The sequence below is a fragment of the Zonotrichia leucophrys genome, chromosome 10, assembly GCF_028769735.1.
Source record: "Zonotrichia leucophrys gambelii isolate GWCS_2022_RI chromosome 10, RI_Zleu_2.0, whole genome shotgun sequence".
In the NCBI taxonomy this organism is placed as follows: domain Eukaryota; kingdom Metazoa; phylum Chordata; class Aves; order Passeriformes; family Passerellidae; genus Zonotrichia; species Zonotrichia leucophrys.
In genome coordinates, this window is record NC_088180.1 from 17,315,048 (window position 1) to 17,337,337 (window position 22,290).

A 22,290-nucleotide genomic window follows, 5' to 3' on the forward strand; every position below is an offset into this window, starting at 1 on the left:
TTTGCTTGGTACACGAGGATCTCCAGGCATGCTGCAGAGCACAAGCTCCCTGCAGTTTGTCAGTGCACATCTTGAGGGAGGAGGCTCTGGCTGTGTGAACCTGATGCAGCATTCTCTACTGAAAAAGGAGCTGCAAGGCCTGGCTTTAGCAGCAGCATGGAGGTCCTGCCTTCAGAAGGAATTGCAGGATTTTATTCTCAGGGCTCTGCTTGTGCTTAAGGGTGCCAGTGTATGGGTAGGGTTGCTGAGGGTGCTGAGTGGTTGCTGTGCTTGCTGAAGGTGAAGTTTCCCTCAGGTCTGCAGACCTGAAGTTGCTTGAGCTGGGTGATCTCTGATTCTCCATCAGGCCCAAAGTCAGAGCTCACAACCTCTCAGTGAGATGGGTAATTGTAGTAAAATGACACCTCTGTGCTTCAGTTTCACCCACCTGCAGAATGTAACTACACAGCAGCTGCTTATTAGTGTGTAACAACACCACCTCTGGTTCTAGGAGCACCTGAAGTTGGTGGGGCACTTGTAAGTTAACTTTTTTGGTTATTTTAAATTTTGTATGTCCGAGCTATGAGCTGGCCTCACAGGAGCTCTCATGAGAAATGTGTAACTTTAATGACACCTTGTGAGGAGTGAAGGCTTCTTCCCTTTGAAGCAGCAGTTCCTCTGTGATGTTTTGGATTCATGCACTGTTAACTCATTGCTTTTTTGGATTCATGCACTGTTAACTCATTGCTTTCAGGGCCAGCAGCTCCCATGTGTTGCTTGGTGATTTTTATCTCAACCATAGGGATATCTCTCTTCATGTCTGGGCTGTAGCATGGAACTTTCAGCAGAAAATATATTTGGGATTATAAGGCTCTGTGAAATTTTGATATTTCACATGTTACTTGCAAACTTCACGATTGTGATGTGAGAATGCAAATGACAACACAATTGTTTGCCCTCCTCTCTTGTCTGAAGAGCTCCTGGAATAGGAGTGTGAGTGACAGCTGAAATGATGGTTGTGTTTAGTTTGTCAAAAATATAGTGACCATTTTTAAAATGCCATGTGAGTGAGAACACATTTAGCTTGTTCAGGCTTTGAAATGGGTAGGAGAAGTGAGTTGTGAGACTAATGAAGGCTGATGTGATTATCCTTATTCCACAGGGCTTTCCTTTTTTCTGTTGTTTATTTGATTTAAATGTCTCAGAATACTTCAACCACAGGCAACTCAGACCTACACTGATGAGGTCCATGCCAGATACTAAATGTCATGTGTAATGGTGCACTTCCCTTGTTGGACAGGGTTAGGCTGACATCAGTAACTTATGGTCCTTATTCTGCTCTTGGCTGTGTAATCTCAGAGTTTAGGGATCAGCTCTTTCTGTCAGGCCGTGTGAATGAGCAAAATACTGAATTTGGAGGTCTTGCTTTTTGTACCAACCTTTAACTTTCTTTAAAGTAAGTGTATACATATGTTGGAATTAATTTTCCACATGATGTTTGCAGTGACTTTAAAGAAGTGACACATTGATGTGGCAAAGTCTAAGATCTCTTTGACAACATGAGACATTATCAATAGATAATGAGGATGTTTGTCTTATTATTTTTATTTAGTGCTGCCTCTACTATAATTATTAGTGTTTTAATCAAACTTTGTTAAGTCATTGAGTGAGGGAGCTTTACTCTTACTAAATATGACTTATTTTTATTAAAGTTGCAGATCTTACTCTTGCCATATGCAGCTAATTTTCCTTTGGGGGGAAAAAAGCTTGTTACTTTTTTAGTGGAGCAATCTGTTACCTTGTCTGTAGTCTGTGAAGTCAGTGCAATTCTAATTTGCATCAGCTAATAAAAAATGTGTGGGTTTTAAAGTGAAAATCATGCAAAAATTTAAAAAAAAAAAGGTGAACGACTGATCATCTATGCAAAAAAACAAGGCTAGAAATGTGATCAAATTAGGTCATGGCAGTGCAGTTCTGTGCAGGGCTGTAAGCATATCTGAAGACCTTGTATGTTTTATCTTGGGAAGCAAAGCTCTTGGAAAATGTGCATAAGAGGGATAAAAAGGGCTTTTTTTCATCCTCCTCTTTGAGCTATCATTGCAAAGGATGATTTTATGTTGCATTAAGTGGCAGAAATTTCAACTTAATCTAAGAGAGAGCTGCACAGTTGAGGGAACTGCTCTGGTGCAACTCGTTTGCAGAAGAAACGAGCCACAGTTGGGTTTGTGTGATCAGCTGTACAATTAAGTATTTAATGGTTTTATTGTTTATTGCATGATTGCAGTGCTCAGATGAGATAAGGGAGCCTTTCACTAAAAGTTTGCAGCCAAAGGAAATGAAAGGTCAGATAAAGGTGTAGACAGAATTAGTGAAATAACAGTGATGAGTACAGGAGGAACGGTCTGGGGCTGATCCCATTAAGTGCAGGTGATAGGGGGGATAAGGAGGGGCTGCTCTGAAGGAGGAATCTGCACAGGGGTTGTAACTGGATTTTGGTAAACCTTGATTCTAAAAGGCTGGTTTTTCTATATGAAGGAAAGGGTGAAGATTTTTAAGCTGGTGGTTTTCTTGTACTGTGGAGGTGGCTTTACCTGTTTGTGAAACACAGCGTGTGTCAGCTTGAGCTGTCACACGAGGGACAGGAGACAGCCTGGTGGCTCTGCAAATCCACCTGAAGGACACAACTCAATGGTCTAGGGGCCCAGGTTTTATTCTTTACTTAGGGAAACACAGCTGGGATGGAGATTTAAAAAACCAACCCAAACCCCGTACAAAAACAACAATAAAAAACCCCCACAAACAAATAAAAAACCCACAAAAGGAGTTTGGGAAGAACTAAATGGATCCTGAATGTTTTTCCTGGCATCTGACTCCCACGGGGAGGTGTTGAGCAGTGAGGCAGAAATACCTACTGTAACCTTTGTATCCATTCTTGTTCCATACAGGAGGGGCAGATACACATAATTATTAGGGAAGGGTGTAGACCATTTCTTCAAGGTATACTTCAGAGAGGAAGCACATCCCTCATTTCTCTTGTCTTCCATAAAATATTCCCTGTGGCCTTTTCCTCATGTGGCAGATGCAAACTGTGCCCTCCCCAGCCTCTGGAGAACTCTTTGGTAATAATAGGAGACACACTTTGGGTCTTTCCTGACATAGCTGCATGAAAATGTAGCATTCTCACACACAAACAAAGTAAAAGTAAGTAAACCTCTGGCTTTTATTCTTTACAACTAACAAGAAATACCATTTTTTTGAAGGGGTAGCAGGTTGTTTGACACACATGGGCACAGAAGATTATGAACAGTGAAGACAATGAAGAGTGGGACATCCATCAAAGAGTAACAACCTCTTATAAGGTAATTCAGGACCACATTGAGTTTATCCTGTTGTACTTGCAAAATCAATTAAGTAACTGTTGCTGTCCTCCATTTCCATGGCACTATAAAATCATTATAACCAAGAATACATAGGTCTGTTTTTCCCCCCTGTGCTTCCTTTTGTTTTTTTTACTTGCATGCAGAAAGCCAATATGTAACAACCCAAATGCATGCTGAGTCCTGAATGAGATTGATTACAGTTGCAAAACATTAAATATTAAATGCCAAAGGACTACTTCCAGTAGTCCTCCTTCTCTTCTCCAAAGATTGATGTCTTAAATGGGGCTTTGCAAACAGGAGTTTTAAATGATCTATGGAGCAGAAGTAAAAATGTTTTCAAAGCTGGTGTGTACCTAAAACTATCCTGAAACCTTTAATGTTATGGTTAAGTATTCTTGTCATTTGAATTTCATTGCTTGCCATAGGGGTGAGATGGAAGAGTGGATATTTACAGAAACTGTGCAAGTGATAAAAGGAGCTGCCTGACTTTGTCTTCTGCTTTGTGTGTTTTAGTACTTATGTACTTTAGTACCAGCTCATTTGAATAAGCTCTGCTAGTCACATGCAACATATGGAGCCAATGCCAATTTTTTATAATGCTGCATTACAAATATACCCACCAGCTGAGAAGTGTGAGAGAGAGAGCTCTGCTTTTCCTCAACCAACTGTCTTCACAGAGAGTTGCAGGGGGAAGGAATACTGCTGGCCCTTCAAATGAGAAATCCCATTTCATCTCTTTAGTCATCCCATCTCTTTCTGTAGCATTTTGAGCATCTAGCCTGACCTTCACCTTCAGGATCACTTGAGGGCTTGCAAGTATTGGTCCTTTACAAGAAAGGACTGTAAAAATGGCATCATGAAGTTTGTTTACATTAAGTTTTGATCAGGTATTCTCAGTTTGAAAAAAAAGTTTTCATATCTTGTTTTTGTAGGTATTCAGAAACTAGGGCTAAAAGAGACATGGTCTGAATTAGAATTTTTTAAGGGTTTTGCATGACTCATCATCATCAGTTAGATTCTACTGTCAGTTTTCACCTGCAAATCCAAAGAAGATCTTGCTCTTGCAGCTGGAATTTCATTACCAGTGCTGTTAGTGGTGTGATGCAGAGCGAAGTCAAGCTCCCTGTCTTATAGGTGAGCATGTTCTGAAGTGCTAATTGGAGTTTAGAAAAGAGCTTAGCAAAAGCTTATTAGAGTCAATAGAAATACTTCCATTGTCATCAGATTAACCAAGTTTGATTTTTGGAATATGCTGCAAAAGCTGACCTATTGAGTTGGCAGTTGCTGCTTTGTAAATCTCCTTTCCTCCCAGCCTCAGATAATGAAGTTCACACTGTAAAACAAAACAAAGCCAGTTTCTAAGCCATGTATAACATATGGAGCTAAAAAGTCTTCTTTAATAACCCTGTGCTGAAGTAGTGATTGTTGCCATACATGGTAAGCTGAAGCATTTATAAATGTCAAAGACAGGCATTTGCTGTGTGTAATTTCCATATTTGCAGGGTAAGTGAGGTCACTGGAGCACCTGTTAATTATAAGTTTATATCTCTCCAAAAAGCAGATAAATAACTTCCCTACCATGGGCATGAGGAGGTTGTAGAAGAGCAAACACACACTGTGCCTTTGTCTGCAAAGTTGGCAGTGATTGATGCTTTCACTTTTCTCTTGTCTGTGGGCATACCTGCATCACAGGAAAACAAGTGTCCAGTGGGATGTGGGGAGGTGATTGCAATTTCTTTTGAATGACCTGTGGATCATGAGGATCTGGAAGTGTTTTTGATACCTAAAAGAAGGTTTAGGTGATGATGTGTGTTGACATCCTCATAAACCAAAAAATTCCTGTAAATTTTAAGTTTTGCTTTAAATGGATTTTCATCATTAGAACTTTTCTTTGTACTTTAATGTTGATTAACTTTGCAGGAGTTTAAATGCATTCCTGTTTTTAATCTTCTAGGTCTGTGTTGATATCCATCCACATTTGAATATTTTCTTAGGCTCCTGTTGCTCAGCATTACCTTTCTCATACCCTGCTTTTACGCTTTCTTCTGATACTCCTTTCTATTTTAGGACTATGGGATATAATGCACAATGTATGTGAAAATGCAATCATTTAACTTTGTGTGCTGGGGAACAATCCCTAAACACCTGTTCATTTTCTTGCCCCCAAGTAGAACTGCAGGTGGTACTTTCCAAACAGAGCATGGAGTACACAGTATTTCTCTCTTTCCCAAGGTGTGCTTCTTTCCAGGCTCTTTTACAGTGGCTATTTTAGATACCCTTTTGGCCCAGCTCTCATGTACTGTATCAAGGTAATTAGAAATGGAATTATTCTGATATATGTTCTCATGGTGTTTGACAGGACTGTAGTAACTGCACTTAAATATATTTTCAGATCTCATAAAATATTATCCTCATATTTGATTTTTGGAACATAGAAGTTCTTTGCAGCCTGTGTGTACTAATTAAGAAGTGCTCAAGCCAGAATACAAACAGTAAACTCTAATTAAAAAAAAAAGGGTGAAAAAGGAAAAAAGATAATTAAAGTTTTCGATTTGAACATGAGTGTTACTAATACTCACATGCAGCAGGTCACAGGATTCTATTGGTAAGATATTTTCACTGAAGCTTACAAGGGGTGCATTTCTGGAAAGAGTATCACAGTTCAGTTACTGTAGCAATGCGAGGTGTTCCCTGCCACTGTTTGGATCATCCATTCCATAGTTTGGATAATCCATTTAACCAGTGTCTCTGGAGGTGGTGATATTAACCACAGTGGGATTGTGAAATGAATGGTGAGTTCTGGAGGTTTTTCATTTTGCTCATTGCTCGGTTGCTTTAACTGTGAGCTGCTGTTTGATGCTGTCACTTCTGAAGAAAACATTTACTATTTATAATGTGCAAGTGTCCTTTTCTTTTGCTGTTCAGTGATGTCACCATGTACTATGATTTTGCTAATAAGAGTGAGATCATTTGGGGTTTATCCTCCGTGTAACATCACTTTTCCCAGCATACAGAGAGAAGTCTTAGGATTAACAGAACCCCATGCTTTCTTTCCTACATCCCCCATTGCTGATCCCAATCCTAATTTATTCCTGCTTCCCATTGACTGAAGGTGACTCGTGTGAGCTCATGAGGCTCCTGTAAAGGCCAGACTCAGCTAGGATGTTACACCACCACTGCAGGAGGAACCCTGAGCTGCAGGAAGAGCTGCAGATCCAGGCTGCCGTGGCCGCCGGCGATGTCCACACCGTGCGCAAGATGCTGGAGCAGGGCTATTCCCCCAACGGCCGCGACGCCAACGGCTGGACCCTGCTCCACTTCTCTGCAGCAAGGGGCAAGGAGAGGTGTGTCCGTGTCTTTCTGGAGCATGGAGGTGAGTTCCTGTCCGGTTTTCGGCTGTTTGGAGGGCCTGGAAAGGCCCAGGGTGGCCTTGGGGCAGCCCGCGTTTCAAAGGAACAGAAGAGGCTTCAGTTCTTTTCTCGGTCTCGGTGTTTATTAATTGTTTATCTAAAAGATTTTCTCTCGCCCGACAGAGCTCTGCTCAGCAGCCAGCCATGAGCACACTCCCCCCTCCGGGCAGTCACCTATCTTTATACCCAAAGTTACGTGTACAATATTTATCATTTTTCCCCAATACCTTTCACCCTTATTGCCCGTGCACTTTTAGTAAAACCAATCTCAAAGTGCCACCATCACCACAGAAGATGGAGGAGAAGAAGAAGAAGGAGGAAGGACACGCCCCAATTCCTCCATCTTACTTCTCTAAACCCCCCTGTACAGAAATCCTAAACCCTGTGTTTCACTCTCTAATTAACCAATCCCTTCACCATTCACCCCGGTGAAACCCTCCTGTCCTCATACAGGTGTCGTCTCCTGTGTGGGATCAAAGTCCAGCCCCCAGACACTTCTGGAACATTCCAGGACTCCCGAGCCCCCCAAGGGTGCTCTCGGTGACGGCACCTCAGTCCTGAGGTGCTGAGATCCCACAAGTTCCCCACAGAGAAAAATCTTTATACTCATCTGGATTTGTAGGGTAAATTTGCTTTAGGGCCAATTTGTTTGGTTTAGGGTAAATTTGGGAGTTCCCCACAGAGAAAAATCCTTATACTCATGTGGATTTGTTTTGCTCTAGGGTAAATTTGCTTTAGGGTCAATTTGTTTGGTTTAGGGTAAATTTGGGAGTTCTCCACAGAGAAAAAGCTTTATACTCATCTCTTTTTTTTTTTTTTTTTTTGGTTTAGGGTAAATTAATTTGGGAGTTCCCCACAGAGAAAAAGCTTTATACTCATCTCTTTTTTTTTTTTTTTTGTTTTGTTTAGGGTAAATTTGGGAGAGAACTTTTAAAGGGTTTTTTTTTAGAACAGTAGATTTAATTGGTTCTTTTCTTTATTGGTTTAGGAAAAAACTTTTTTTCTGGAGAAAATTGGAAAAAATAAATAATGAAAAATAATATAAATAATAAAACTTGTTGTTGTTTTAAAAGAGATGAAAACTCTTTTTTCATCTCAGAAAAGTCTCTTTTTTGGCTTACAGTTTGGCTTACTTAGTCTTTTATTAGTTTTTTTTGGCGTTGGCAATGTTGTGGCTCAGGCCTGGCTTGGTGGGCTATAGCTGTGAGTTGTTGGTGTTTTTTGGCTGTTTAGTTTAGAGTAGGTTTAAAGAAAAAGGAAAAAAATCTATAGTTGAGGGAACTTTTTTGCTTTAGCTAGTTCAAACTAATTAAAATAGAGTTCTGTTTTGCTGTCTGTCTATCTGCAGACGACAACAGTTTAGGAGTAGTGGTGTGGAGGAGTGAGTGCAGTGTCTGCAAACAAACTGTGCTTCTCTCCCCCCTCCACTCTCTGGAACAAGTCTTAAAGGTGCAAAACTTATTATTCAGCATCAACAGAACAGACAATTGGGGATAAAAACATCATAAAGCCAACCCAGGGGATAAAAGCATCATTTAGCCAACCCAGGACATCATCTGACACCTTTCTGTCCCAGTTTGCACTGCAGGGCTTTCCAGCATTGGTTAGATATAAAATACTTCTGGTTATCTTTTGTAATTATTATTTTTTATTCTTTTGTTCTTAATATCTGTTTATTTCTGATGCATACTCTGTGAATGACATCATAGCTTAGGTTTATATTTTAATAACTATTTCCTCCCAGCATTGCCTAGGAATTGTTTAAGGAATGAATAAGCATTATGAAAATAGGGCATTATAAGGACTCATTATAAAATGAAATGCCCTCACTACAGGGTTCTCTTCTCTGTTAGGGGGTATTATTAGAGGAAGGCAGATCCCTGAATTTAAATCCTAGGGAAGCTTGTTTCAGAATTCTGAAGCAAGTTAACCAATTGCATTAAAGACTAAATTTAATATAGGCTTTAACAGAATCTGCTAAACTTTATGAAAACAGTCCTCTTTGTGCAAGGACTTCAGTGTCAGCTAATCCAGATGAGTTTACAGCTCTCCTGCATCCAGCCACGATGAAACTTTATTTCAAGAGCTGAGTGAGTTTTGTTGATTTAAGTGGTACTCATGTGGGTGATGATTATTATGCCTCAGGTGGTACAGTCAGAATTTCTCATTGCTTTATCATCTTCCAAGGCCACCTGAAGCTTTAGAAAGGGATCATCCTAATCTTTTAAAGTGGTGCTGGAGAGGAAATCAGTAGATGTTCTCCACGTTCTGATCAGTGCTCTTGAAGAACAGCATCCTCTATTCTAGCACTGTTCTTACCAAATGAATGATGAGGTGTTCAGCCCCAAGGAAACTGAAATGATCTCTGTGATGCTTTGTGTATCTGAGCATATGGACCCCTTGTGTCTGTCACTGGGTTTGTCAGCTTATGGGCCATCCTGGAAGTGGGGTGGCATTGACAGGCTGTGGTGATGGCACAATCAGGGATTTGTTCCTTAAGAGCAGTGGTGAGACACAGCCTGAGCAATCTGTGGATGCACCTACTACAGATTGTAACCACACAGAAAGGGCAAACCCTCGTGGCCTTCTTGGAAGGGAAAAAAATAATTATTTCTATATAGGATATAACTTTAAATTCCACTTTTTAAAAGTAATATATGCGGATAATCTCAAACCTTCAAAAGGTTAAGGCTTTAAGTCACATACATTGCTTTTAACTTTTTATCTGTAAGTTTAAAGATGATAAAAAACCCCCAATCCCTTCTGTATTCCTATGTATTTTCATTTTATAGGTTTTCATAATACAGAGCTGCTGATGCAGCTGTTTGTTTTTATTTTTGTTGTTACTCTTTCCCATACAAAGTAGCAGCTGAATGTGATGCCTCATGAAAACTGCCAGTAATGAAACACCTTTGTCCTGAGGCAGCTTGGAGTTGAATCACTAGGATGAGAAAGTTGAGTAACAAATAGTGTGAGCTTTAGTCATCCACAGCAGCTTCCCTGCAGCTGAGCCTCACTCCCCAAAATTGGCACTGCCTGCTGCCTTGCCTCGTTTACCCTCAAAACAGAGGCACAAAAATAATGAGTATTTATCACGTAATAATGTCACAAATGAGTTATTAAGCAGCAAGTGAGTTGACTCTCACAAGCTGAGTTAATCATGCCACCCTCATTAGGCAGAGGTTTGTGTCTACCTTTGCTCACGTGGTCTCTCCTTTTCTCCCTCTGGAGTGGATTGTTTTGCTGCTGATGTTTAATCCCTGTGGAACAAAAAAAAAAGATACTGGGGTGAAGGAAAAAGTCCTTTTCTGTTGTAAAATAGAGAGTATTGAACTATATATTGGTGGTAAATTGGCAGTGAGAGGGAGCCTGTGGAGTTCTGGGGAAAGAAGGAGCTGAGGTGGGAAGGAAGGGGTGGCTGGTGGTGGTTGTGGCTGTCTGGAGGGTGATGGAGCTGAGCAGAGCTGGGAATATTTTCATGGGGAAAACAGGAGTGGGAAAAGCACAGTGGGCTGTTGCTGAGGGTAGAGTGCTGTGCCTCAGATCTGAGATGCTGCAAGGCTCCCAGCACTCCCAGCATGGCCTGCTAGTGGGATGGAGGGTGAGCTGGGCTAATAAAGGCTGAGAGGGAATCTGGTCACTGACCTGGAAATAAAAAGTAGATTCTTATGGGAGTCATGACCTGTCCGCCTCCTGCTTTTGCTTTTTCTCTTCCATCATTGCTCACCAGCAAAGAAAAGAGCCAGAGGACAGTGTTGTGCATGCAGATTGGCTGTTTGAGTGGAGGTGGTGCAACAGCAGGAAGCTTTTTATTATCTGCTGAGGAGGGAGACACAGATAGATGGGGAAAATGCAGAAAAAACAGTCCAGACTAAAGGATGAAGCCAGCAGAAATACCAGCTAGATACAGAGGGGATAAGTCAGATAACAAATATTATTTAGCAACTGGTGAAATGCAGAAAGTTCATCATAGCCATGGAGAAACTTAGTTTCATGAGAAATAGTGAATTTTACTTTCTTAGTGTATTTGCCTCATTTTATTAAAGTGAATATTCTATGAAGCCATCTCTTCCCACCCATAAAAACAAAATGGAGTCACAAAGCAACCCCAAAACAGAAAGTGTAGCTTTTAGTAATCTAGTAAAACAAGCCTGTTTTCCCTTTAGTGTACTTTGTAAATTTTTAATATGACATACAGAGACAGACAATCCTACACTGGACAAGAAATATGTTTTATTAATTTCCAACCACTGCTGTTAATGTTACAACAAGCTAAAATCTTGAAAGTGTCCAGTTAGCTGTCCCTTGGTGATACCTTCTCAGTATTGACTGAGCACTTTCTGGTTATTCATATAAAAATGAAGAAATAATTCACTAAAGCTCCTAGAAATGAAATAGTAAGAGAAAGTAGCCAAGCAGCCCTATTTATTTATTTTTAGTCTTGGCTTCAAGGTATCTAAATTTTAGTAAGGTCAAGCAGAATCTGGGGGGATCTAGAGAATGCCAAATGCTCACCCCCCCCTAAGCTCCTAAAGTGTTTCTGTCTCTGAACAGTAATGCTTTCCTGGACATTTCTGTATCAATGTTATCTTAGGAAATTCAAAACAGAAGCTGCATGTAGCCATGCTTCTAAACCTTGTGGTCAGAATTAAGCCCTAGCTGAGGGAAATAAGCTTGAAATAATAGAAGTACTCCATGATGCCAGAAGCATTGCTTAAGCATTGCTTTCTTGGCTTCCAAATTACTGTGATAGAGTGACCTAAGGAAGGTGTCAAAGAAAAAGGAAAACTGTCCCACTGAGCTGTAAATTGAAACTCTCAAATATGGGTCTTTTATCTATCAATCTATATATCCTCTAGATTGCAGTATTAGAAAGAGTTTTATTAACAGTGTACTTTAAATAACTATTTAATATCTAGTTTATGTGCCCAACTTTCACATGAAATAAAATAATCTCAGTATCATTCAATGCTACAGATTTTCTATCTGGAGTGAGCTTGATTGCAGTAATTGGGACCCTTGATAAGCTCTTCAAGGTTTCTGCCATTATATTTTGCCTTATATTTAAGACATTGGATGTGACCAAATGCAGTTGTTCATGTTTCTATAATCTCCTCTCCCCATATGAGTGGGAAGCTTGGAATGAAAGAAATGTTTGACAGTCAGGATGGAGATGAGCTAGAGAACTACTGGCAAGTGCTGGCTTGATCCTTTTCTAGCTAAAACTTCCAGGTAGTTTTTATCCCTCTGCAGATTGTAAAAGGTAATCTGAGAATAATTCCCAATTCATTTTTACCTTGCTCATGTTCCAGGGGAAGAGAGTTGCTTTACATGATACTGAAAATTTTAGCAAAATCAGGCAGTAGCCTCATAGCAGCAGGAGTTCTTTAGGCAGCATCAGCTTTGGGGCGTTACTTTTACTGAGACAGGGACTGAGTGGATGGAATTGGTTTGCAGCTTCATGCAGGTCCAGCCTCTGCTAAAAGCTCCTGTGAAATTCGGGAGTTTTCCAGGAGGTGGCAGCAGGACATTGATGGAATAGCAGCAGACCTTTCGATCCTGTTAAAATTGTTTCTCTAATCCAGAGACAAACTGTTGGCTCACTAGAAATCCATAATCTTAATGGGAATTACAGTATATTTTCACAAGGTTTTTCTAAGGGGTTTGTTATGGAAAGGTTGGTTGTTTGTGTTGCTTGGTAGCCCAACTGTGAGGCTTTTTTTCCTATCCTTCTTAAGAAACTTCTCTTACATGACTTCGTAATTTTTGGGTTCACTTCAGTGGTCAAAAGCAATGACATTTTGGGAGTAAGGAAGGTGTGGAAAGGTACTTAAAACTGTAGGTAAAAGACATCCTTGTGTTGCAAGCAAATTGTTTGGTTTGGATTACAACAACAAGTATAAAAGTGCATATAGGTGCACATATAAAAGTTGGGCCATATCTGCTTGAATTTGGAAATGGCACTGATTAAACAGGCTTTGGCAATGACCTGCCCCTCATCTGGGGGTAGAAATGATGCCTTGCATGCCTTATGCAGTGTGGGAGAGAGAAGCTACAACTGAAACATTATTTCTTTTAAAAATAGTTTTTGGTGGAAGACAGCTCTGCGTGCTGCTGTCTCCTTTCCATCATGTCCCTCTTTGTCCCCAGTTCTGCCCCTCAGCTTTTACCATCCCTCTGCTTGTTCTCATGCCTGTTACCCACTTTATTTATCACCACTCAGAAGTCAATGTAGAGTAGTCTGAGCTATTGTGAATAAAGATACCCTGGGAGCAGCATCACTTTGAAATCTTATCTTTGTGTGGGTTGTGCTGATTCCTTGCTGCATTTTGGACATGATCACAGTGCAGGTTAAGAGCACCCATTCAGTCACTGGCTGCATTTTCCTGCTGAGCTCTGGGTACTGCATTCATTCCTTTAGTTCAGGTTAGTGTGACTTTTCAGAGCACTGAGACTTCTGCTTTTCATGGGAGATTAGGAAAGCTGTCAATAGCAAGGAACTAAACTTCCCTTAACATATCCCTTATTTCTATGTTTATTCCTGTTCTGTGCACTAGAGGCAGTTCTCACATCTTATTTCTCTGTGTAGCCAGGCTGCATTCATTTTTATGTTGGTTTTTTTTGTTAGTTTGTTTCCTTCCTCTCCATTTTTCTTTCCATTTAGAAATATCCTTAAAGTTGCTGGATCATCTTTGCAGCTGTACTCTCTACTCCTTCCTTCCAGTCTTTTCATTTTGGTACAATATCTGCTTGGTGTTATCTGGATATGATCACAGTGGGTTGGGAAGCTTATTCCTGTTTTGTGTTTGCACCTTTGTGTGTTCAGGTGCATTCAGTCTAGCCTGCAATTAATATTGTGTTTTGAACTTAGAGCAGGTCTTCTGGTGCAGATGGTATCTAAGATTGGGATTGGGAGAGTGTTCAGATTTCCACAGTGTAGTTTGTGCTTTTAGTGTCCAACAGCAGCACCCATGGATGGTGGAAGGAGAAACTTCAAAGCCTGGCTTGTTCTCTAGCTGAGAAATGGCACCTTGCCTTGGGTAATTAATTAGTCACTTGTATAACAAGTTTGGGTGTCCTGAGGAAATTAGGTAAATTGATTGGATTATTTTAATTTTTAAATTAATAAATCAGTCTGAGTGTTTGTGCTGTGTGAAGAGGAAATAAATCTGTAATTACCTGTACTCTGCACTAACAGCTTATCTGACTCCTTTCAGAAGTGGGTTTTTACATTCTTGAACTCTTGTGAAACTATAAATTCAGAACAGGTTCTAAACAGTTTCATCATCTATAAAAAGAGACTTTATCAAGATAATCTAAAATAACATATATCCTACATGCTTTGGAAATCCTGCAGACCACAGAGAAACATTTTACCTAATACAGCATTACACCCTAAAAACAATACAATGCTGCCAGACCACAAAACATCCGCAATTTGGGACAGCAGATGTTTCTACACATGCTTCTTTTTAAGACCAAGAAGCAACACAAGGGAAAATAAAAAGTTGAACATTGAGAAAGAAATGCAATATTGTAGAGCTGGGGGAAAACTGGATGGACAGAAAAATTTGAGTAATTAGTAATTAATTCCTAAGAGTGCTAGGAAGATGTGGAAAAGTATTTGTCAAATGGAAACATATGTATGAGAAAAAATTGTATTTAAGAACGAGTTACAAAAAAAATTTTTTTTCTAACTTTGTCTTAAAAATAGCATGTTCATGAAAGCAAGAATTAGTTTGAAGTACAAAAAATCCTGTCATGCTATGCCTGGAAAGACTAGCAATTACCGTTTGAATTTATTTTATTTAAATTTTTTTTTTTCCAGCACCGGATTACCGTGACGCCTTCTAATCATTTTTAAATTTTATTTTAACTTCAGCTGATCCCACGGTCAAGGACTTAATTGGAGGCTTCACTGCGCTGCATTACGCAGCCATGCACGGCCGGGCGAGGATCGCGCGCCTGATGCTGGAATCCGACTACAGGAGTGACATCATCAACGCCAAGAGCAACGACGGCTGGACTCCCCTGCACGTCGCTGCTCACTACGGCAGGGACTCCTTTGTCAGGCTCCTGCTGGAGTTCAAGGCTGAGGTTGATCCGCTCAGTGATAAAGGTACTACACCACTCCAGCTGGCCATTATCCGGGAGAGGTCAAGCTGTGTGAAAATCCTCCTGGACCACAATGCCAACATCGACATTCAGAACGGTTTCCTGTTGCGATACGCTGTGATCAAAAGCAATCACTCGTACTGCCGAATGTTCCTCCAGAGAGGGGCCGATACAAACTTGGGGCGCTTGGAAGATGGACAGACACCCTTGCACTTGTCTGCTCTTAGAGATGATGTGCTTTGTGCACAAATGTTGTATAATTACGGAGCAGACACTAACACAAGGAACTATGAAGGACAGACCCCACTGGCTGTTTCAATAAGTATTTCTGGAAGTAGCCGACCCTGTCTGGATTTCTTACAAGAAGTGACAAGTATGTATGTAAGAGAAGTTAATCACAGGACACAATGTCCTCTAAAAGCCTTCTTTGAATTTAGCCCCCAGGAAAAAAAAAGCTTCCTCTCTGCCCCTTTATGCTATTTAAATGCACTAGAAAATTTCTGGGAAGGTGAAGGGATTGTGATACTGGGAAACTCTTACTGGTCAAAGGAGCTAATGTTAAGTGTACTTCATTTAAATTAGTTTTGTTTGAATATCTACGGGAAGCATTCATTTTAAAAGAGTGAACTGTAAAATCTCATTTTATTTCTGGCCTTAGCACATAAGATTTTTGAGTTTGGTTTCGTTGTTTGTTTAGGGGTTTTTTAGTGTCTTTTGTTTTGCTTTTTTATTGCCACGCAAATCCTCGGCAGTTGATGGCTTTTTCATCTGCGCTACAACTAGGGCAGAGGAGAGCTTTGGCTGCTTTGTGTTCTCCCACATTCCCTCCTTCCCTCCCTTAAACCAGACAAAAAAATGCCACAGTTCATTCCTGCAACTTGAAGGGATTTCATGTGCTGTGTAGCTTTGATTTGATTTTGTTGATGTCTTTGAAATACGAGAGATTTTAATTCATCGTGACTTCTGATATTTAGAAAAAGTATTGGGCTCCGAATTTCCGGATCGCTTTTGATTCCCAGTTTTTGGTGCACTAGATCTACTGAAAGTTTTCCTCTCTCAGCATGGAATGCTGTACTGATGTTTCATAATCATAGTATTTCCTAAAGCATATAGGAATTGCTGATAAGCATTTGGCAGAGTTTGCCAATGCAAATATGTTAAGATGACCTGGTAAATTATCATCCATCTAGAATGATCTCTGCACTACAGAAGATCTGGTGTTTCAGATATCCTTTTTTTGTCCCCTACAGCTCCTTTTATTTTTTGAATGTGGTAATTTTTTAATGAGAATTAGATAACCTATATACTCTGTAAAGAAACTGAAAGTCAGTGTGGGCTGGAAGTGAATCAGCTGAGATCTGTTGTCAGTAGCTGACACAAATAAGCATTTGGAATTTCCTTTTTTTTCCTATAATGATTTGTGGTGTTGTTTTTGTTCATATCTGAAATTGAAAGGGAATTTCAGGAAAGGTGGAAGTTGGTAATAAGATATACAAGCAATTAAGCAATTTTGGTTTAATTTGCCTGCCCCTTCTCATTTAAACACATTTCTTTCTGGTTTCCTTTTTGGAAGCCTCTCACTATATAGTTGCAGTGTCAGGGATTTTAGGGATTTTAGGAGATGATATAATATCCAGACTTGCAGTGTTTCAGTCTTAGGATGTATCAGTAAGCATGAAAGCTTAGGCTGCTCCCGTGTTTCCTCAGTGTCTAAAGACCAAAGGAAACAGGTGCTGTAACTTTCAGCTTGCAGATTCCATACCTTAAGGGTTTAATGTTAAGTGAGAAGTAAATTCTACAAAAAAAAGTAGCTTTAATTTGTGTTGGAGCTGTCCCAGTTCTGTGCTGTTGGAGGGAGAACTGGGAAAGCAGTGCTGACAAAAACAGCTCTCTGCTTCTGAGCAAAATAATTATCAATATATGTTTGCAAACCACTGTAAACAAACTCTGCTGCCCTTTTTGTAAATATCCAAACACTGTCTTCCCTGCTTTTCATGAATAATTACTTTAATAAGATGCTGTATAAGAGATGAGATGGATAAAGAGCAAGCTGGCATTTTGGTAGTGGAGCTCCCAGTTAAGTCTGACTGTACAGGGAATTGTTGAGATCTCGTGTTTTAGTACTTTGGGAAAGAATCTTGTTTATGAGTCTACTGCAATATGTATTTTCTAGATAAAAAAAATTTACAAAATTTTTGAACAATTCTTCTGTTGGAATTCTTCCTGAAACTCTTCTGAGGTTGGCAGCAGTGCCTTGTTCGTGGGGCTTAACGGGAATTTCAGTTTATTTGAATCTTACACTAAGTGATTTATGTAGAAATCCATAGCTGTAAGTTTTATATCTGCATCTGAAGTTTTGAAGAGTATATTTGCTAGTAAAACAGGAAATAGTTTATATTTTTGCAGTAGATTAACATTTTTAAGGCTAAAGATTAATAGATATTAAATACCAAAGTTATCAAACTGATCTGTGTCTTCAAGTGCAAGCAGTTGCATGCTGCATATAAATGGGATACTATTTAGTAGTCTACATGTAAGCTGTGAGTAGCTATTTTTTTTAATACTTGGAAAACGTATTTGTACAGTTTCAGTTTCTCAGAAAACATCATTTGTGAATTTCTTTTTGTTTTGGTAGGTATTGTAATCGGTAATAATGGCAGCCTTTAGCCCAGGTCCCCGGTTGGGAATAACAGGCAAGAAACCAAGCTCTCAGAAATACTCAGTATTGGCCCTGAGAGTCTGCAAGAAGATATTGGATTTTGGGGGTTGACCCTGAAGGTCTGATATTCTTCCTGGTTACAGGTAGAGATTCCTTTGCTCCTAGAATAATTCCAAGAGGAAGTTATTCTATAGTTGTGTTTCAGTATTTAAGCACAGAGCTGGAAGTTAGGAACAACTGAGTTTTTGACCATGAGTCTGCTGCTGACTTGGTGTTCAGACTTGTGTGTTTTTCTTTTTCCCCTCTCTCTTTTTCACAATACAAAAATAAGCAAAGTCTCTCTGGGAAAAAAAAAAAAAAGAGGATGAAAACTGCTCAATGATTTTAGTAATCACCTTCCTTCTCCTTATCTGTATTACACTTTCCTATTTCAAAAAGCATTTATTGGCAGCCACCATAGTACCTAAGATCATTTGATAAAGAGTTGCTTTGGAGCAGTGTAAATGTTTCCATTTTCACGTGGTCTGAACCTGCCTCTTCAGGAGTGTTAATGTGATAAGCCTGGAATGCACCAATGCAAATTAAAGTAGAGAAATTAAAGTATATAGAAAGACAGAGATACATTGAGACTACTATTGGTAGTGTACATATTTATAAAATTAGTGTGCAATCACAGTCCTGGATGAAGTTATTTATTTTGAAGCTGAAGAGATTTGAGAATATTAGAACTTAGAAAACGAATGTGGGAGGTAGAAAAAATGCAAGCGTTAGAAAAATACGTAAGGGCTTAAATAAACCTCAAGATATTAGGAATTTCAATTAGGATCTTTAAATAAGGGAATTTTACAAAAGCCTGGAAACTTCCCCCTCCCCATAGCCCCCCTTGAACTGAATTTGTGTTCAGCTCAGGAGCAGGAGAGGCTGTGAGGAGCTGCTGGTGTCGAGGCCGAGCTCAGGAAATGCTGTGGCCAGAGCAGTGTGCTGTGCCTGGTGTGCAAACAGGTACCAAAGAACCCAGTTCAGTTCTGCAGCAGCACTGAAGGTCACCCAGTGAATTTAACTGCAAATGTTTCAGCTGCATTCCTTTTCTGATTTTTCAAAGGGCTGTTCTTTGGCTTTGGCTGGAGAGTGTAATTTTGTGTTTAAATTTATACAGCACTGTAAATATACAGAATAACTGAGACACAAGTTCTGTTAAGGAAATCCTTAATCCTATACATCCTTTGTCTCTATCCCTTGGCTAAATCAAGATAACTTTTCACTAGAATTTTATTTTTTAATTGGAAGAAGATTTTTAAAACTTTCTCTCTGCATAGTTTTAACTTTTATAAATACAGAAGTGTCATAGTGAATTAAGTAGATTTCTACATATTTTATTTAATGGATAATTGCAAAGGAAATGGTGTTTTTATGTTTGTAATAACAGCAGATCTTTACTGGAATCTCAGCTTTTACTTGTTTCCTTGGGTGCTGCTGGAAATCTTGCAGTGATGATTGAGGTCTGCTTTGTCATCCAGTTACACAGGGAACTGGGATAAGGGGATTATTTTTTAATTTTCTACTCTACAGTTGACTGTATTAAGTAGTTGAATCATATTGTGTAGGCATAGAAGTTATTTACTTTGGAGGAATTTTTTACGAGGCCTTCATAAAAAAATATTGAAGGCTATTTTTATATGTGGCACTTAAGGTACAGCCATTTGTACACCTATGCTCTACTCTGCAAAAATAATTTTCAACTAGCATAACAATGCATCTTCAGCCTGTCTTGATGTTCAGAGCACTTTACTTACTGTCTCCTAAAAATAGATAAACATTATGGTGTTGAAATCCTTAGCTGCATTTCCATAGCAATTTCAGTGGGACTGAATTTACAGAGATATCACAATTTTTTTTAAAAATACCTTTGCAAGCATATTCAAATCTTAATTTCATTGCCAAATACACCTGTTAAGTATAACATTGAGCCTTACTGATATTTGCTTTTTCATATAGGATTTTTCAGTCCAAAATAGTACAGAATTTCTGTGCCAGATAGACTGAAATTTAATAGACATTTAAAACTCATTGTGGGGAATTATTTTTCAGAGACCAATAAAAACATATGTCAGGCTCAGACATTCTAGCAGAGACATACTGAACACAAAATTAAATTAGAACTTTTAAAATAGCTTGTATGATACCCAGTTAAAAAGCTCCCCATGTCCTGTCGAGCTGGGGGAATTTGTTCACGCTCTCAATGCACACTCTGAGTTCTACACTCATCCCTGCCTCTCTGATATTAATACTTTAGACCTATAGATTTTTGATATTAGCTTTTTGTGATGTTTTGAATGCTGGCAGTTATTGCAATAATATCCAATTCTTCTGCAGTTGTTTTATACAGAGTACAAGCAGGGCATTTCCTTCACTTTACTGCAGAGCAGCCGAGCTCCCCTTGGCTCGGCCTCTGTCACTCCCTAGGTGATCCCAGCCTTTCCCTGTGATCCCATTTTTCTGCATCCTCCTCAGTGTGTTTTGTTGGCTGCTGGGTGTGAGTTTCCAGCTGATAACTTCAATTATCTTTTTCATTTCACCCCCTCAAAAAAGCCAACAAATTCAGAACTCAGTTGAATTGCTGCCAGTAGCTGCATTCCCTCACCGTTGTGAAATAAGGGATGGGTGTAAGGGCTTGCTGCAGAAATAAATACTTTTCCTGATATTCTAGAGGAGCTGAGCTGTTGCCAGCATACATCAGCCTGGTTTCAACCTATTTTGTAAAATGTTTCAGAAGATTTTTATTTTTAAGTTCCCTTTGTAGCTAAAAAGAAATTACCAAATGGTTTCTCGCTACTGTTTTCAGCCTTTCAGAATTCCCAGGAGGGGCAGAGGCTCACTTTGAGAAATACCACTCTAAGGTTTTTTAGAGAGATGCATTAATATTGTAGAGAAAACTGTGGGCGGCTTCTGAAGTATGTCACTGATGTTATTTTTCATTTTTTAATTTCTTCAGAATCAGCCTATCCACTTGAAAGCAATAGCACTGATTGTTTGCTTTAAAAGTATTTTTCTTTTAGTAGTTAGAACAATACATCAGAGGGGATCTTCTTGCAGCCTCCAATGTATTAATTTCAGTTATTCCCAAGTTTTCTCTTGGGTAACAGAAAGGTCAATTCATGATTGTTGCATTGTATTTTTACATGGATTTTTTTGCTCTCCATCTGCAGTGGAGGAAATGGGTAGGGATTCCTCTTTTTCCAGCTTTACAGTACTGGATTAAAGTGCTCAAAAAAGAGAGTTGTCAGAGGCATCACAAATATGCCTTGATAGTCCTTAAATATAGATTTACTGGGTGAGTTAGTGTTTTATTTCTTGGGGAGCATTGTCTGCACAGGGAAGGCACAGGTATAAATGCAGAGCAGTTTTTACAGTGACACAATTCTTTGGCCAGGTAGAAAATCCTAAATGGAAATTTTGTCTGCCTGTGGGATACAACAGCAAACTCTCAGATACCATACCAGAAAAATCTTGAAACTGCAAAAGGAAAGGAATTGAGTTTTGAATGGAAGTTTAGATTAATTGTAATCATTTGTTGCTGTTAAAACGTGTTTTTTTTTTCCTTTGCTCTACCAGCAAAAGCTGATCTTTTAATAATAATTTAAAAGGCTCATTTCATTATTTGAGTCAAAGAATTATTTAAGTGGGAGAAAGCTCAGAAACTTTGTTAGCAGCTGAAGAACTGATTTAGGAAAATGCTTTAATTTTATACGTCCTGAAGTCTGCTACATCTAGATTAGGAAAAAATCAAAAAAAATTCCTTTTGATGTTTTAAGGTCATGCCTTACATTTCTTCTGTTTGGAAGAAGCTTTTCTGTCAGGTTTGGGGATTTCTGCTTTCCCTTCCAGCACAGAGTACAAGCTCTAAAAGGGAAAAAATGAACTGTGTTTCTTTCTCCTGCAATTAATACTTCTAATTTAATTAATTACTGCTTTAAAGCTTGCAAAATAAATTGCAGCATGTAATGATTTGGTGAACACATGAGCAAATCCAGAATAGCAGCAGCAAGGTGGCCCTTCAGGGATGTGCTGGATGTTTTTAAGGTGATCAGTAGTTTTATGTGCCTGTTTTGCATGATAGTGGTAATTAGGCCAATGGTACCTTTCACATTTGTGGGGATTTTTGTTTCTTTCTCTTTTAATTCTCTTCCTTTCCAGCTTATTTGCCTAAATAACTTCCCAAACTTGTGCTGCAGGATATAACCAAAGTTGCAACTTCCTAATCGTTTTTAAAGAGAACTTAATTCATCATTTAACTTGTCTTACTTTGCCAAGTTCCTAATAACATTTTTCATTTGCCAAACTAAGGTTCACTGACATCGGGCCGTAATCCTTTATTTTTTTTTTCTTTTTCATTCAGATGCAACCAAGAATGAGTAAGTGTTCCAGACACCGTTTCTAATAAATCACAAATGCATTAATAACCCTGGAATTTGCAAGGCGTGACCTAAGACACCAGCAGCCACTAGATGTAGCAACTGGTGCTTAACACTGGAAATGTCCATTGTTAACACATTCCCAGGAAATATTTTTTAGGCTTATCAGGGGAAAATGTCATACATTTGATAATCAGGTCTTTTTGAATTAACTGATGACCAATTTCTTCTGGGTATTTTAAGTTGTCTGTTCTTTTATGTTCTCAAAACCCACGTAGGATGTTAATTAAAAGGCATTTATTTCTGAAACCAGAAATCAGTGTCTCATAGCTGAT

At 39.1% G+C, this 22,290-nt stretch overlaps 1 protein-coding gene across 2 annotated transcripts in view; it reads left to right on the top strand.

Annotated features, from left to right (window-relative positions):
* Positions 1-22,290, top strand: part of ASB7 (ankyrin repeat and SOCS box containing 7) — a 31,231-nt gene that overhangs the window by 3,142 nt on the left and 5,799 nt on the right. Inside the window, exons 1-4 of one of the 2 annotated variants that reach the window (XM_064722377.1) lie at positions 2,342-2,474; positions 3,240-3,338; positions 6,472-6,732; positions 14,652-15,257. In XM_064722377.1, coding sequence (XP_064578447.1) covers positions 6,522-6,732; positions 14,652-15,257 — 817 coding nt within the window. In that variant the 5' untranslated portion in view covers positions 2,342-2,474; positions 3,240-3,338; positions 6,472-6,521. Of the gene's footprint in view, positions 1-2,341; positions 2,475-3,239; positions 3,339-6,471; positions 6,733-14,651; positions 15,258-22,290 lie in introns of those variants that run through there. The other variant, XM_064722376.1, reaches the window with a different exon arrangement.